General features: G+C 45.5%; 1 protein-coding gene across 3 annotated transcripts in view; it reads right to left on the reverse strand.

Moving 5' to 3' along the window:
• INPP5D (inositol polyphosphate-5-phosphatase D) overlaps positions 1–17392 on the reverse strand; it is a 298231-nt gene that overhangs the window by 108715 nt on the left and 172124 nt on the right. For 2 of the 3 annotated variants that reach the window (XM_063915724.1, XM_063915723.1), the window contains exons 6-8: positions 14812–14899; positions 8773–8853; positions 6638–6709 (exon numbers count right to left, since the gene is read on the reverse strand). In XM_063915724.1, coding sequence (XP_063771794.1) covers positions 6638–6709; positions 8773–8853; positions 14812–14899 — 241 coding nt within the window. Of the gene's footprint in view, positions 1–6637; positions 6710–8772; positions 8854–14811; positions 14900–15331; positions 15629–17392 lie in introns of those variants that run through there. The other variant, XM_063915725.1, reaches the window with a different exon arrangement.

Below are 17392 nucleotides of genomic sequence, written 5' to 3' on the forward strand. Positions count from 1 at the left end.
CCTCTGGGCCACGCTGGAGCAACTAGAAGTAGTATTCCTCCTTCTTGCTTGAACTTCCGTAGTACCCTGGGCAGAAGTGACACTGGAGGGAACACGTAGGGCAGCCGAAAGTTCCATGGAATTACCAGTGCATCCATGAACGCTGCTTGAGGATCCCTTGTTCTTGATCCGAAGACCGGAACTTTGTGATTGTGTCAGGACGCCATCAGGTCTACATCTGGTAGACCCCACTTGTCCACTAGGAGTTGAAAGACTTCCAGTTGAAGACTCTACTTTCCAGCATATACGTCCTGATGACTGAGGAAATCCGCTTCCCAGTTGAGGACTCCCGGAATGAACACTGCCGATATTGCTGGCAGATAGCGTTCCGCCCAATTAAGGATTTTTGACACTTCCATCATAGCCATGCGGCTTCGAGTGCCGCCTTGATGGTTTATGTATGCCACCGTGGTGGCATTGTCTGATTGTACTTGAACAGGCCTGTTCTGTATCAGAGGCAGGGCAAGAGTCAAAGCATTGAACACTGATGGCCATAACCTTGGTGTAGATCCGAGGAGCTGTGGCCAGTCCAAGCAGCAGAGCCTGGAACTGATAGTGAAGGTTGTCAATAGCAAACCGCAGATACTGCTGATTCGATATGGCAATAGGTATATGCAGATAAGCATCTTGTATATCCAGGGATACCATATAATCTCCGGGTTCCATGGCCAGTACAACTGAGCACAGCGTTTCCATATGGAACTTGGTGGACACTCTCACAAATTTGTTCAGTGATTTCAGGTTGATTATAGGTCAGAAAGACCCATTGGGTTTCCGGACTAGAAACAGGGTCGAGTAGTATCCTCCGCCTCTCTGGGACAGGGGTACCGCACTACCACTCCTGTATTCAGGAGTGAACGCACATCCAGGTGTAATGCTTGTGCCTTCAACGGGTCCGAAGGAATAACCGTCGTGCAGAACTGGTGAGGGGGACGTCTCTTGAAAGAGACTGCATACCCGTGAGAGACAACTTCTCGCACCCATGCATCTGAAGTGGTCTCTAACCAAACCTGGGTGAACTGCAGAAGTCGGGCTCCCAGCCTGGGATCCCCCAGGGGGAGGCCTGCCCCATCATACAGCAGGCTTGTCTTGTTTGGAAGCAGGCTAACGGGCGGCCCACGATGTTTTGTTTTGGGTTTAGTGGTTTTGAGAGCACGAGCTTGTCTCTGGTATGTCTGACCCTTCGCTTTCCCTTGAGGTCGAAAGGAACGAAAAGTGGTACTCTTTGCCTTCTGTGCAGAAGGATCAGTATTTGGGAGATATGCAGTCTTAGCAGCCGCTAAGTCAGTCACAATCTTATTCAGATCTTCCCCAAATAGGATGTCTCCCTTAAAAGGAAGTACCTCCAAGGTCTTTTTGGAGTCCAGGTCCACCTTCCATGAACTGAACCACAGAGGACGTAGTCGACACCTTGGCCGCTATTACACCTGCCTCAGAGGACACCTTCTGAATATATTGGGAGGCAGTGGTAATATGAGACAGATATTGTCTGGCAGTGTCAGATATATCCTGAGGCAGCTCATCCTCTATTGCCTGAACCCATGCTTCAATTCCTTTTGTGGCCCAGGAGGCCGCTATAGTGGGTATATGTACAGCACCTGTAAGGGAGTAAATAGACTTCAGGCATCCCTCCACACGCTTAGCTGTCGGTTTCTTCAGTGAGGTGACTGTGGTGACAGGCAGAGTAGATGACACCACAAGACAGGTGACATAGGAATCCACTGGCGGTGAATTTTCCCACTTGTTACACAACTCAGCAGGGAGAGGATAAACGAGCTAGCATCTTTTTAGACAGGGAGAATTTCTTTCCTGGAGAAGACCAGGGTTCCTGACGTATGTCTACTAAATGGTTAGACTACTTTAGCTACCTTCTGACATTTAAACGTATCAGGTTTGTTAGACGCAGTAGTGGTATCTACATCATCATCGATTTGTAGAATCAGGTTAATAGCCTCCACTAGGTCAGGGACATCAACCTGAGTTGTAGGTTCCTCATCAGAAGCATCTGTATCAGTGTCTGACGGATCAGTATACTCCCCATCTTCATCAGAAGTATAATCCGATACATTAGTGGATTGTGAGGCGGAAGTGGCCCGCTTAGATGACCCCTTGACCCCAGAGGGACGTGGGGTAGGTTTTTGTCTAACCAAAGATTGATTCAGTTGCTGCAACTGGGTAGAAAAATTATCCACCCAAGGCGGATTTACCGTAGGGACAATATGTGGCTGTAATGGCACAGGAGGTCTGATAGGGGGTGCAAGGCGTGTCACAAGTGTATTGAGCATAGTTGAGAACGCCGCCCAAGGTGGCTCCTGATTGGTTACAGGATCTGCGGACTGACTGGGAGATGTATGGCACATATTACACAGACCATCATTTAAAGCTTCCCCACCCAGGCAAATCCCTGGCACATGCGCTGCATGATACAGGAGCGTCCGTGGATTTCCCGCCCCTTGTGTTAGACATTTTAGTGAATGTAACCGCAGAGAGTATCAGTACGATACAGCCAGACAGAGCACAATGCGTGCCAATAAATCCCCTAGTATGTGACAGCGTACACAGTACACAACACCAGCGTCTAAATCCGGTACTATGTGACTGCGTACACAGTACACAACACCAGCGAATAAATCCGGAATGATGTGACTACACAGTAGAATACACTTAACGGTAAATACTGTGCAGCACTATATATGAGACCCTGACGCACCTAGTCCTTTACAGTAATAGCTATTACACTGAAAGGTAAATCCACACAACAGATTTAGGCACACACAGTCACAGTGACAATGCAGATACTTATTTTATTGAGACAATAAAACTGCACTGGACTAGTGTGTGTGTGTGTGTGTGTGTGTGTGTGTGTGTGTGTGTGTGTGTTTATATATATATATATATATATATATATATATATATATAAAAAACAATGCGCGCTCCGAGACCGGCATTTTAGAGCCATGTTAGCATTACATGTGACAGCCATTAAAATTAGAAACAATTTAAAAAACAAGCATTTGAATAAGTAAAATAAATCATGATATACAGATGTTTATTTAATTTTTATGTTAATGAATCAGAAAAGATTGATAAATGCTAAATATGATACAAAGGGGGTCATTCCGAGTTGATCGCTCGCTAGCAGTTTTTAGCAGCCGTGCAAACGCTATGCCGCCGCCCACTGGGAGTGTATTTTAGCTTAGCAGAAGTGCGAACGTTTTTATCGCAGAGCGCCTACAAACATTTTTTGTGTAGTTTCAGAGTAGCTCAAAACCTACTCAGCACTTGCGATCACTTCAGTCTATTCAGTTCCGGATTTGACGACACACACCCGCCCAGCGTTCGCCCAGCCACGCCTGCGTTTTCCCTGGCACGCCTGCGTTTTTCTGAACACTCCCTGAAAACAGTCAGTTGCCACCCAGAAACGCCCACTTCATGTCAATCACTCTGTGGCAACCAGTGCGACTTAAATGCATCATAGACCCTGTGCAAAACTGCATCATTCGTTGTGCCCGTACGTCGCACGTGTGCATTGCGCCGCATACGCATGCGCAGAACTGCCGTTTTTTTTTAGCCTGATCGCTGCGCTGCGAACAAATGCAGCTAGCGATCAACTCGGAATGACCACCAAAGTCCATGGGGCCAAATGTAATAGAACAAGAGTTTCAGAAAGTGAGAGATTTGGTAAGGTTTTTCAGGTTTTTTTAAAGTGGCAATCACTTACACTGCAAAACCAGGTTGATCTTACAGTGTAAATGATTGCCACTTTAAAAAAAACCCTTAAGAAATCTCTCACTTTTTGAAACTCTCACTCTACTACATTTGGCCCCATATTTCAAATAAAGCTTATTTATACGGGATGTAGTCAAGTGACCGACGGTCACAAAACCTTCCCCTACATCCGCCCCCTCACAATCCCGACGGTCGGCATGCCGACCAACAGGGACTTTTCCCACTCCTGGGTGTCCACCCCTTATCTCACTTTAACTCTGGAGATTACAGTTATTTTGCAGACTTTCCACCACTTGTTTATCTATGGAATGGGCAGCGCCGTAACAGGGCAGCAGTGTGCCATGTGTGGGCGCCGCACTCTAACCCTGTGAAGTCATGATGACCGCCTAGGGGGCGGGGCTACTGACTCTAAACGATATAACCCACCCAAATCTAACTCTCTCTGCACATGTTACAACTGCCCCACCTGCAGTGCACATGGGGGGTCATTCCGACCTGATCACACGCTAGCTATTTTTTGCAGCCCTGCGATCAGGTCAAAATGCAATGTGCAGGCCCGTCGTACGGGTACAAAGTGGATCGGTGCTGGGCGATGGATTTAACGAAGAATCCATTCTCACAGCCGATCGCAAGAAGATTCACAGGAAGAAGGCGTTTCTGGGTGTCAACTGACCGTTTTCAGGGAGTGGTTGGAAAAACGCAGGCGTGTCCAAGCATTTAGAGGGCGGGTGTCTGACGTAAATTCCGGGCCAGAACAGGCTGAAGTGATCGCAGCGGCTGAGTAAGTTCTGAGCTACTCAGAAACTGTGCAAAACTTTTTTGTACCGCTCAGCTGCACAAGCGTTCGCACACTTGCAAAGCGAAAATACTTTCCCCCATAGGCGGCGACTATCTGATCGCAGCGCTGCAAAAAATAGCTAGCGAGCGATCAACTCTGAATGACCCCCATGGTTTTGCCCTTTAGAAGACGATTTTGCTTTTGCAATCAACCTTGCCATAAGGAAACTCTGGGCTGCTCCACAGGCTGTGGGGTGCATGTCCAAAGCACATTTACCTACTTTTAAATTGTCCTGAGGAGAAGCTTGGGGAGCACAAGCAGGTGGGCTGTGATGGGGTGGAGCTAATGCGTCATTAGGCCTTGCCTCCTCGTGGCAAAGTGACGTGAATCGCACATATTTGAACACGGGCTGGGGGCCTAAATGATGCGCTTAACACAGAATCGTGGTATTAGGCCATGCCCCCTCCGCACGGACCGCGTATTCCTGTTACTGTTCTCTCCATGTGGGAGGTATGCCTACTCTTCCGGGGGTGCAGGGGACTACCCCAAAAATCGTGAGTCCCCCTGCAGGATCCGGGAGAGTAGGCAAGTATGGTCCAAAGCATCCAAGCTGGGTGCAGGGGGCCAATCCAGGCATCCTTCAAGTCACATTCAGGGCAGTGATGGTGCAGTCGCTAGGGCCTTTACCCTGGGGGTCATTCAGACCTGCTCGCATCAGCGGCCTGCAGCGCAGTTTGCCGATTGCAGCAAACTGCGCATGCACAATTTGTGGTCGCATCCCCAATGGATGTGACCGCAATGTGATTGACAGCGGTGGGCGTTTGCGGGGCGGCATTGGGGGGACAGGGCGGGGCGAATGGGGGCCGGGCGGGACTGTCTTTGGGGCGGCTGCGTGGCATCACGCGCATCCGTTACAATAAAAAAAATGGTGGGCGACCGCCTGACAGCACAGCAAGGCTGCGCTGACAGGGGTCAACCTTAGTTTCCGATGCATCTGCAATTTAATTACACACGCTGGGCGGCCTTGTGAGGAGATGGACGCAGATCTGGCTGCGTATGCAGCGAACTGCATCCATCTCTGAATAAGGCCCCCTGTGCGATGACACCACTAGCACACACCCATAGTTACAGGCTTCATAAGTGGATATTCTGCCGTGTAATCCACCTAGGGGTAAATTTACTAAGATGGGAGTTCTATTTAAGATGGGATGTTGCCCATAGCAACCAATCAGATTCCACGTATTATCTTCTAGAAGGTGCTAAATAAATGAGAAGTAGAAGCTGATTGGTTGCTATGGGTAACATCCCATCTTAAATAGAACTCCCATCTTAGTAAATTTAGCCCCTAGAGCAGTGATTTTCAACCTTTTTTTACTCGCGGCACACCAAACAATATTTTAAAATTGCCAAGGCACACCATAAGATACCCACAGTAAAAAAAAAAAAATCCACATATACATTGGCCTACACAGAAAAAACAATCACATTACTCCCCACATAAATCATGTTGCTCACACATAAATCAATCACATTTCTCCCCACATAAATCCTATTGCTCCCCACATGAATTATTCACATTGTTCCCCCCCATAAATCCTTATTCTCCCCACATAAATCCTATTGTTCCCCACAGGAGAAATAAAATAACAAATATTAGCCCCTACGGGTCAGCTGTCCTCCTCCCTGTCCCTCAGTGGCGGGGGTTGTTCATAGTGGAGTGCTGCGAATACTGAGCAGCGGGAGGTCGGGCAGGTGTGGATGTGGGTCGGCAAGGAAAGCTGTGTATGCAGGCAGGAACTGGAAGATGTGTATGCAGGCGGGTGGGCTGGCTGGGTGGTGAGATGCGGCGGCCGTGACCTATGATATCACACCGCCGCGTCTTCAAGGCATACAGGTCACGGCCGGAGCACGACTGATCCTCTAAGAAGAGCCTGGACCAACAGTTCACTCTGAAGGTGCAGGAAGCTGCTCTGGCTCCGCGGCACACCTTGCAGCTGGTCGTGGCACACTAGTGTGCCACGGCACACTGGTTGAAAAAGCCTGCCCTAGAGAGTAAAAACTCAATGATTTACTAAACACATCTAAAATTACCTCAAATATTATGGGGGGTATGAGCGATCTGCGATGTTTCACAGCGGCACCTTCCATTAGCACTGTTTTTACCTGAAATAAGAACAAACTGTGGTAACATTCATGTAAGTGGTGCAATTCCATGTCCAGTTGCATAAACCTTGACAAAGAGCTTTCAGGGTAGTAATCCCACAGTCTACGCTGTCTGCAGATATTAACGCCATTGCATACAGACAATTATCACATAAAAAATATATTTATTGCCCCAAAATGCAATTTCCTAAAGCTTAATTTAAAGAACAAATGTTTAAAAAAAAATTTTTTTTAAGCATAGCTGTTCTTGCAAAGGTAAAACGGGGAATTGAGACAAGGAACGAGAGTGTAATCCTGCTGCTGTACAAATCATTGGTACGTCCGCACCTGGAATATTGTGTTCAATTTTGGGCACCACGTTATAAAAAAGATATCTGTCAACTCGAAAGGGTTCAAAGGCGAGCTACTAAATTGATTAAAGGGCTAGAGAGACTGGAGTATGAGGAAAGGCTTACTAGGTTGAATATGTATACACTGGAAAAGAGGCGTCTAAGAGGAGACATTAATAATATCTTGAAATATGTAAAGGGACATTACAAAGAATTATCAGAGGAATTGTTTGTTAAAAGAGCTCTCTATAGGACACAAGGTCACTCGCTGAGGTTAGAGGAGAGAAAATTCCATACACAACGTAGGAAAGGGTTCTTCACTGTTAGGGCAATAAAGATTTGGAATTCCCTGCCAGAGAAGGTGGTAATGGTGGACTCTGTATATGCATTTAAAAAAACGTATTGGATAAATTTCTGACTGAAAAAGATATCCAAGGTTATAGCATTTAAAATATGGAAATTGATAATCTGGAAGGAACATGATTTACAGTGGTTAACTAGACATAAAACATTATTTCAACAGGGAAAATCTAAAAAAAACTCAGCTTACTACAGAATACAGGTTGAACTCTATGGGCATTTTGCCATTTTTCAACCTCAATAACTATGTTACTATGTTAAATTTAATAAACAATTCAAGGTTGGCGTTGTGGTTAGCATTGCCGCATCACAGCACTGAGGTCATGAATTCAAAAGACACATGTGACATTGGGGGTTACTCAGATGTGGTTGGAGTGGCGTCCTGTGCCGCAAAGTACCGATTTTTGGTACGTCGCACATTCACAGGACTTGCTCTGCGTGTGCACGAATGGGTCCTGCGACACTGGAGGCAGGACAGCAGTAAAGCATCAGTGATTGACAATCTGCTGCCGATTGGGATGGCCGGGAGGAAGCAGAGACAACGGAGTGGAGGGACGAGGCCAGGATCTCCGCCAGGGGATGGAGATTTTCTGGCCTGTTGGAAGCACCATGGGTCACACAGCCGGCTGATGGTGTCAGGGATAAGTGCAGTTTGGATCAGTAATGCAGCATTAGGCATGATGCCCCCTGCTGCATTACCATATTAGTGCTATCACCGCTGCTTCTATGTAAGCAGAAGTGATAGCTGCTCTAACTACATCCAAATAAGGCCCATTACGCCAATCCACATCACCAAACTGGCAGACATTTTCATTAATTTGCTGTATTCTTGAAAGGTCAAGGATCATGTCCATACTTTCTGAATGAAAGGAAGACAGAGTTAGGGAATTATCGTTCCACCAAAACAATGGATATTGAAAAAGACATACAATTTTAGCATCAGCTCTAAAACACAGAAGCGTAACTACTGTATTAATGTTTAACACGTCAGTACCAGACTGTGGCTAAACTCAATAAAACCTTGCCTACATGCTGGAAATGCTTAGCAGACGACGTATTGGCTAAATCAGTCATCATTGGTAGTTTTGTCTGCTCATATAGAGGTTCTAGTCCAATATTTTAGACATGAAAATAGAGATACTGATATGTCAATGTTTTCCATGGACATCCCTTCCATTCAAAATATAAAGAGAATTAGGCGTCACACTTAGAAACATATTTTGATAAGAGCACACCCCCTAAACATGTTCTGGTATATGGTACTTTTGGATTGTCTTTAGAAATACACAAACATACAAGAGTATCTGTAATAAACCATTGGTCTGATACTCAAATGTCATATTATTTTCTACAATTCTACTGTTTTTGTCTCACCTTCTCTTCTAGGCTGGAGACCATGGATGTGAGCTGGGTGAGTTTACTCATCATGTTACTGGTGCTGGGGTCACTGGACAACTGCAAGAGATCAGGTGTTATAGGTGTTAGTACATTTACATGGGCTTATTTATGTCATATGTGTTGTGCGTATCAGTCATACCGACCTCGGTGGCAGACATTAGTAGAAGAAGAAATGGTTTGTGGCTGTAAGGTGCCACTTAGTTCCTAGGTATCAATTGCTCATTTCTGTAGAATGTTGTGGTGGCTACAAATCTGCAAATCTGGATATAATCTAAAAGGCCACACTCAGTAACATTGCTGACATTATAGTTAAACTGGCCCAAAATAACCGCTATGAGGTCCCAAAATAAACACACTGGGCCTTATTCAGAGAAGGACGCAGAACGCTGCATACGCAGCCAGATCTGTGTCCATCTCCTCACATGCTGGGGGCCGCCCAGCACAGGGCAAGGCCGCCCAGCATGTGTGAGGCCGCCTCCCAATGCATCCGTAATTAGATTGTGGACGCATCAAAACTAAGGTTGACCCCTGACGGCTGCGCTGTCAGGTGGTTGCCCACCATTTTTTTAATGAGAGCGGCTGCGTGTGACATCACGCAACTGCCCCAAAAACAGTCCCAGCCCGCCCCCACAAAAGCCGCGTCAACGCCCCAGGAACACCCGCCGCGCTCAATCACACTGCGTGTGCATCCTTCCGGGATGCAGCGGCAATGTGTAAGGTCATGCGGCTGCGTCAATCTCAGAATCAGCCCCACTGTCCTTGTATATGAACAAATAAGCAAGAGAATGCCTCCTGGTGCTCTGTTTGAGTAGCAGGATCCTTGGCCGTCTTTTGCTACTTTTTTGTTGTTGACGTTACAACATTACTATTTCCAAATGCTCAGGTATAAAGTGTATGTATGTATATCTTGCTTTAAGCGTCCCCAAACGCTCCCATTGGGGCAACTTCTACTGCTTAGAACAAGATAGCTATGCAGATGATACACAACTGTACTTGTCCTTTGCTCCGGGCACTGATAACCCAATAGCAACCCTAAATGGCTGTCTAGCTGAACTCCAGGAGTGGATGAGTGCTAGTTGGCTGCGACTGAACCCGGATAAAACAGAGGTCTTTATGATAGGACCGCAACATCAAAGGACAAGACTGCAGCATAGCCAACCAACTGAACTTACACTTGGGGATTCAGAATTACAGACCACTGATCGTGTGCAGAATCTTGGCGTTGCCCTGGATGGTGGCTTGACACTTAAACATTAGATATCAGCCACAATCAAATCCTCATTTTATGACATGAGAAATATAGTCAGAATCAAGCACTTAATTCCCTCAGATGATCTGCCAAAAGTCATCCATGCATTTGTATCATCTCGATTAGACTACTGTAATGCCCTCTACCTTGGTCTCCCAGCAAAAGAATTGTACCGATTACAGCTGGTGCAAAACACAGCTGCCAGCCTGTTAACCAACCAGCCCCGTTCTAGCCACATAACACCCATACTCTACTTCCTTCACTGGCTGCCTGTAAGATGGCGAATCATCTTCAAGATTGGCTTACTGAGTTTCAAAGCACTACATGACCAGGGCCCAAGGTACCTGAAGCAGCTACTGACCGCATACTGCCCCGCGATTACTGCGATCTGTAGATCAAGGACTTCTAGCAGTACCTAGAATCTCCCGTAATTCATCTGGGGGTCGAGCTTTTAGTCATGTGGCTCCGACTTTATGGAACTCACTTCCCGAACAGTGCGAGAGGCCCCAACTATAGAACCCTTCAAAAGTAGACTCAAGACTTTCCTTTTTACTCAAGTATTCCCATAATTGTCCCTTTAGTATCTCCATGCTTCTGTATTTTATGAAAAGCTGTCCTGTACTTCATTATTTTCTGTACTATATTATGCTATCTGTTAAGCGCCTTGAGTCCTATTGGAGAATTATTATTATTATTATTATTATTATTATTATTATTATTATTATAGCACATCTGGAACACTTACTGTATAAACCTAAATCATCAACAACAGTCCTAAACAAAGTCTCCTAGATCTATAAAATGTATAACAAGCTCTTAAAGCGGTATAGCCGTTCCGTCAATCAATTATTACTATTCCTAAATGCCTCTATTGCCCACAGCTCTGCACATAAAGGTCAGTACAGCATAGGAAATATGTAAGCACATGCTATGGACATTGTGCAATGCCCCGCGAAGCGACATCGCGGGGCATCGCACCGGCAGTTCCGGTGTGATGAAATAGCACCTGTACTGCCAAATTGATTACCATGTGATCATGCGATAGATTGCATGGTAATCACGTGATAGGTACGTCACCGCCGAGTGCGATCGCACTGCGATGCAATAAATATTAAGGGCAGCACATACTATCATGAGACACGATATTCGAGCGGTGTGCCCGCGCATCGCGTCGCATGGTACCTTAAATGTGCATACAATCCTTCAATTTCTCTCACAGATGCTGTCGAAATCGAAGGATTGTATGCCCTATCGCACAAGTGTATGGGCTACATAACAGTTTGTACTATAATGTAAAGGATATAGGACACTGTAATTACTTTTGCATCATTTATTGCTCCTCTTATTCACTGATTCTCACTCTCACCTAGGAGGAATTAAGTTGTTGTTCAGGGATATTGTCTTAGCTCTGATATAACTGAGTGTAGCGATATTAGTGTAGAGCGTTGGTTGCAGAATCAGGTGTTGGACAGTGTAAATTACGCACACAGTTGACTGATGTGATAAAATCTGAGCATGTGTCTACTCGCACAGCGTATGTGTCCCGATTGTCAGTGCTCAGAGGCGTAGAACAGAATCAGACTGTGAATTTTTGTAAGCATTTCTGGGCGGTACCAGGAGACTGGCTAAGCCACAAGGAGGGCGTGTTGCTGAAAGTGACTGCTTTCAAAACTCACAGGCGCTCACACAGGAGGTAATACTCAGATGGGGAAACTGCACCTGCTATAGGACTGGTGTAAGTTTCAATGGTGCGACCAATGGTGGCATCTAAAGATGGAAAGTTAGTGAAAATTGGCTGCAGCATTAACATAAGATGACTGCAGCATTGACAAAAAATGACTGTGGCCGCATCTGCATCCAGGTCAGACGCAGGCCCAGTGTGTTGGGGCTTTGTGCTGTGCGTAATCCACTGACAACAATAAGACAGCTGGCTCCACCTGCAGCCTCAATTTCTTTCCAACTTTGTGCTGCCACATTTCACGTGAAATAGGTAACTATTTACTAACACAATTCTACTAATTGCATAATCTTGTCCTAATCAATAATCCAGATACAGATGGAGCCGCCCCATCGCAGACGTGCACCCCCAGCGGGGCTAGGTGATCCGGCGCCTAGCCCTGCTACAGGAGTGCACAGAGACGCTCCCATTAAAGTGAATGGGGTGCGTGCGCGTCTCAGTGACGCGCCGATGGGTGCTCCCAGGCACAGACGGGGACATGATTAGCGTGGCCCCATCTGTATATAGCAACTATATGGGACTGACTTGTGGCCACAGGGTTTAATCATTATATATATATATATACAATGTGGGTGTCTGTAGTGTCGGAAAACACTGTCCACTGTCCCCATTACCACAGAAGCAGGCGGCACTCCGCGGATTTTTGTATAACAAGTGAAACTTTATGTGACAGACAGCATGAGAGTCTAACGTTTCAACACCGCGGCGGGTGTTTTTGTCAAGGACACATGGTGAAGTCCTTGACAAAAACACCCGCCGCGGTGTTGAAACGTTGGACTCTTATGCTGTCTGTCACATAAAGTTTCACTTGTTATACAAAAATCAGGAGTGCCGCATGCTTCTGTGGTAATGGGGACAGTGGACAGTGTTTCACACACATTGTGTATTCCTTTAAGGGCAAGGCGATAGTCTAATATACCACCGCCCCCCCCCCCCAAAAAAAAAACCCTGGAATCAAACAAACCCTGTCAGACTAAAATAATCATATTATAGAAAATGTAGGGAAAAAAGGGGATACTGTTAGACAATATTCCCTTATGTGCCCGAAATGCCCTAAGCATCACACGACCGCCACCCAGCAGTGTGTTCCACTACATGCCACCCTGTGTGTCCCCATACATTGCACTATATCACTGCACTACATTCTCATATCCACTGCACTACATCACTATACTACATCACTACACAACAGCGTATCCTCAGCTTGTTATAGGTTGGTGCTGGGCAGGCAGCCAGGATCATAGCCTGCTTAAAAACACAGCAATAACTCGCTTCTATAGCTTGTACGGTGCACCGCACGCTAGTCGCAGCATGGCAAAGAAGAGAGTTTAAGACAGTAGCCAGCATAGGAGAGATCCCAGGTACTGGAGCTCACCCGCACAGTGTTGGAGCCAGCTGCAGGCAGACAGGTGGATCAGAGAAACTGCCCCGGGAGCTGTCTGCTGTCTCACTGGAGCAGCACAGCACTGCTAGTAAAAAAACACACAAAAAAACCTGTTCCTCTGTAACTCCTCGGCGCCCCCTTAAATCCTGCACCCGGGGCGCATGCCCCCTTAGCCCCCCCCCTAGTTGCGGCCCTGGCACCCCGGTCATTACAAATTTATTTGAGTGCCAACTGTACCCATTGGATATATATATATATATATAGATATATATATATATACACAAGTAAAAAGAGGCACAGCACTCCAAGGCGACTTTAAAACATGACACAAACTGCCGTTTGTGTCATGTTTTAAAGTCGCCTTGGAGTGCTGTACCTCTTTTTACTTGTGTTTTACATTTATTGCACGGGCACCCGGCGCACCATTGGAGTCTGCTGATGGGAGAGCCGGTACTCTCTACTTATATATATATATATATATATATATCCTTTTCTTCTGCTGCTAATAGATTTAGATTGTAATTATGGGTTTTTTTTGTTATTTTTATACTGTCCACTATGTCTATGCTATAAAATAAATATTGACCTTAAATATTAAGGCAGAACTTTCCCATATTTTACGTTTTACAAGGGGTGGCCTTCGCCATAGAGCTTTGGCAATAACTATTGCCAGCCAGGGCTTGTTACATCTACTCCACGCTGGAGAAACGTCTTTCTCATTTTCATAGATTGTAGGGTCTTAAGAGCAGGACCCTCTTCCCTCCTGTCTTTTCTTTCCCTCACCTATATCATCATCTCCATAAATGCCAAATATGGCACCAAACCTTTGGGCTTGGCCGTCCTGTTGCTGATACAGCACTGTTTAGAAGCCTTGACCTTATTCTGCATTATTTTGTACTGTAAATCAGTGTGTGTTTGTGTGTGTGTGTGTGTGTTCATATTACTGTATTCCTGTTTGTGTACGCTGTAAGGCACTGCAGACCCCTTGTGGACGCATATAAATAAAGGATATTAATAATAATTGGCCAAGGTGTGACGCAAACAGCGCACAGGTACTCACTCATAAGTAAGTTACTAATTTACAGAACAGGAGTTGTCTAATACAGATGTGTCCCCATACATCTAGCCTCAATATGCCATGCATCACGGGATACCTGGTGCAAGTGAGCCGCCAGGTCCTGTGCAACATGCTAACGTCTGGCGTCTTTTTTGGCTGAAAATTATTTAAAAATAAAAGCACAACAGAACTTGGCATGGAAAAAAGCTGCATCCGCTGCATCGCAGCACTTCATATACAGAATCAGAGTATCAGTCGCAATCAGATATAGGAGTCACATATCAAAATTATCAGCACAGTCCCCTGCTGCTTCATAGTTGCATCACGTTGCGACTAAAATGCATTTTCTGCAAAAAAGACGCCCAGCACTAGCAGGGTCACACGGTACTTAGCGCGCCGAGAGGGACTGTTTGGCGCAAATGCAACAATAATGTATGAGGACACAGTTACATATATATATATAGTGATTTTGTTGTTAATGTAGTTGCAATTAGCAATGTTTTTTGTGTTGGTATTAGTATATTAATGCTGGGGTGTGGTGATGTGTGCTGGCCGCTACGCGCTGCATGCTGCCAGGTAACACTTACAGGAGAGCGCTGTCTGAATCCAGGGGAGAACTGGGGTTCAAATGCAGTCTGCAGGGACTCCAGCGCTGGCAGAGTGCGGGTCACCTCACTAAGGGAACAATACTTTCATTAGAACACACAGAAAATGTTGTTAGGATATGTGTAATAATAAAAACAAGATTTGCATCACAGTTATTTGCCCATCTCTGTACAGGTGCAGTACTTCTGCTCGCTAACAGGGCCTTATATATGCCCAGCAACACAAACAGTTGGTGGCTATGTACTAAAGCTGCTGCTTGTTAGTTCCCAGGGCCTATATTAATGACATCATATTCCACAGTCAGACTGGAAACTGATGACTTATAAAAAAAAAAAAAAAATTACAGCTAGGGCTCATCTTTGAGTAGAAAGCATAAAGGTTTAGGAAGAGGTGATAAGAGCATTGTCCATGAGACAGGTCACAGTATCATACGGCAACATAGTGAAGTGAATGGCACAAAAGAGATTGAAGAAGGAGAAGAGATGCAGCACTTCCCCTTACCTCAGACAGCTGCCACCGAACTCGTCTGCCCGCTGCCCCCTCCTCTCCATACCTTTCCTTTGTGCTGTGATGCTTGGCTGTCTTCCTTCTGCACACAGTACAGTCAGAGGGAGGGGACAGCAGGGAAGCAGCAGAGGCTGAAGTAGAAGGAAGATTTAATTTGCAAGGAAGACATCCTTAAATGCACGGAGAGAAATCTTTATTCCATGGTTCTATACAGTAATCCCGGAGCAAACAGCGGTCCAAGAATGCATTGTCTTGTAGCTGCTCTACAGTGACAGCAGCCACAGAAGGGCGAGTCTGTCCCAGATGTGCACAGACAGCAAGGGGAGGGGGCTGCAACACTCCTCTTTTTACACTCATCACTACTACCTTTACTACATAAAGAATATGAGCATACGTTCACAGTCCTTCTATTCCTAAATATTGGTGTGTACATTCAGAACCTAACATGCCCACTACAAAGGGGCAACACATAAAGAATAACAGCACTGGACTGGGCATGCACTTTGGCTCACTTCTGCTGGACTAATATAGGAAATGTTCCTTTCCCTGCCTGGTCCATTAGCTACTTTTCAACCCATTTACCACCTAATTACGGCACATGATCCTTTATAGAAAGCATAGAATTATTAATTGCCCGCACTATAGTAGCAACAATATGCATATGAGCAGCAGAGATTTTCTTGCATCACTTCACAAGAAATCAGATATGAAGCTTAATGGCCCGCGATGACCTGTATTGTTATTTTATTTTGTATATTAGAGGTTATTTGAGCTGTTTACAAATACTAAATACTTCCATGTAAATGATCAGAACAGCATCACCTTTACAGTAAGTGAATGATCTGTTGCAGCACAGAGTGAGAATCTGCAGACCGGCTAAGATCACACGGGTCAGACCCTCCACCATTGTGCTAGATCAGTGGAGGGAGTGGTCTGCCATGAAATATTTAGTATAGTGCATATCTCATGTAAGCCAGACCAACTCCGCAGTGGATATACAAGTAGCCGTGGGACCACAAAGGAATAGCCAAACACAAAATAACTAAATATACAGCTATTCAGGATTCCGACGTCAGTATTGTGACTGACGGGACTAATGGTATATTACCGCTTCCCTACAGTACATCTTTGTTCCAACACACTAAGGTTAGTTACATATTGATCTCCTGTGTTACTTTAACAAATGGCTCACAATGAAGGCTACTACAGTATATGCACTTTTTACCATGAATGAATGAAGGGGTCAATACATGATGAGCCAACCAGACTAGCTGTTTGCATATTCTCCCACTGGAGGTCAATGAAGTTCATTCATTGGTGTTGTAGCTCTGCTACAAGCAGGACCATGTCAGGTTCCCTGGTGTGTTTTTTTTATTCCAGTTGTACTGCATAAGGATGATAGGAGACTAAGGGGGACATTTACTAAGCAGTGATAAAATAGGATTTTAATTACCTACCAGTAAATCCTTTTCTCGTAGTCCGTAGAGGATACTGGGGTCCACATTAGTCCCACGAGGTATAGACGGGTCCACTAGGAGCCTTGGGCATTTTACGAAATCAATAGTGTGCACTGGCTCCTCCCTCTATTCCCCTCCTACGAGACTCAGTTTAGAAACTGTGACCGAGGAGACAGGCATATCCTGAGGAAGGATGTAACAGAACAGTAGTGAGATTTGAACCAGCACACACAAACAAGAGGAAAGCCATGCTAACCAAACTTGAACAGGAACAGCAACAGCTAAACCAACAACATTACTTAACTAAGTAACAGTGCAGGAAACACGAAGCACTGGGCGGGCGCCCAGTGTCCTCTACGGACTACGAGAAAAGGATTTACCGGTAGGTAATTAAAATCCTATTTTCTCTTACGTCCTAGAAGATACTGGGGTCCACATTAGTACCATGGGGATGTACCAAAGCTCCCAAACCGGGTGGGAGAGTGCTGAGGTTCCTGCGGAACTGATTGACCAAACTGAAGGTCCTCAGAGGCCAAAGTATCGAACTTGTAGAACTTAGAAAAAATGTGTTCGAACCCGACCAAGTAGCTGGTCGGCA

Source organism: Pseudophryne corroboree, chromosome 4 (genome assembly GCF_028390025.1).
Source record: "Pseudophryne corroboree isolate aPseCor3 chromosome 4, aPseCor3.hap2, whole genome shotgun sequence".
Lineage (NCBI taxonomy): Eukaryota > Metazoa > Chordata > Amphibia > Anura > Myobatrachidae > Pseudophryne > Pseudophryne corroboree.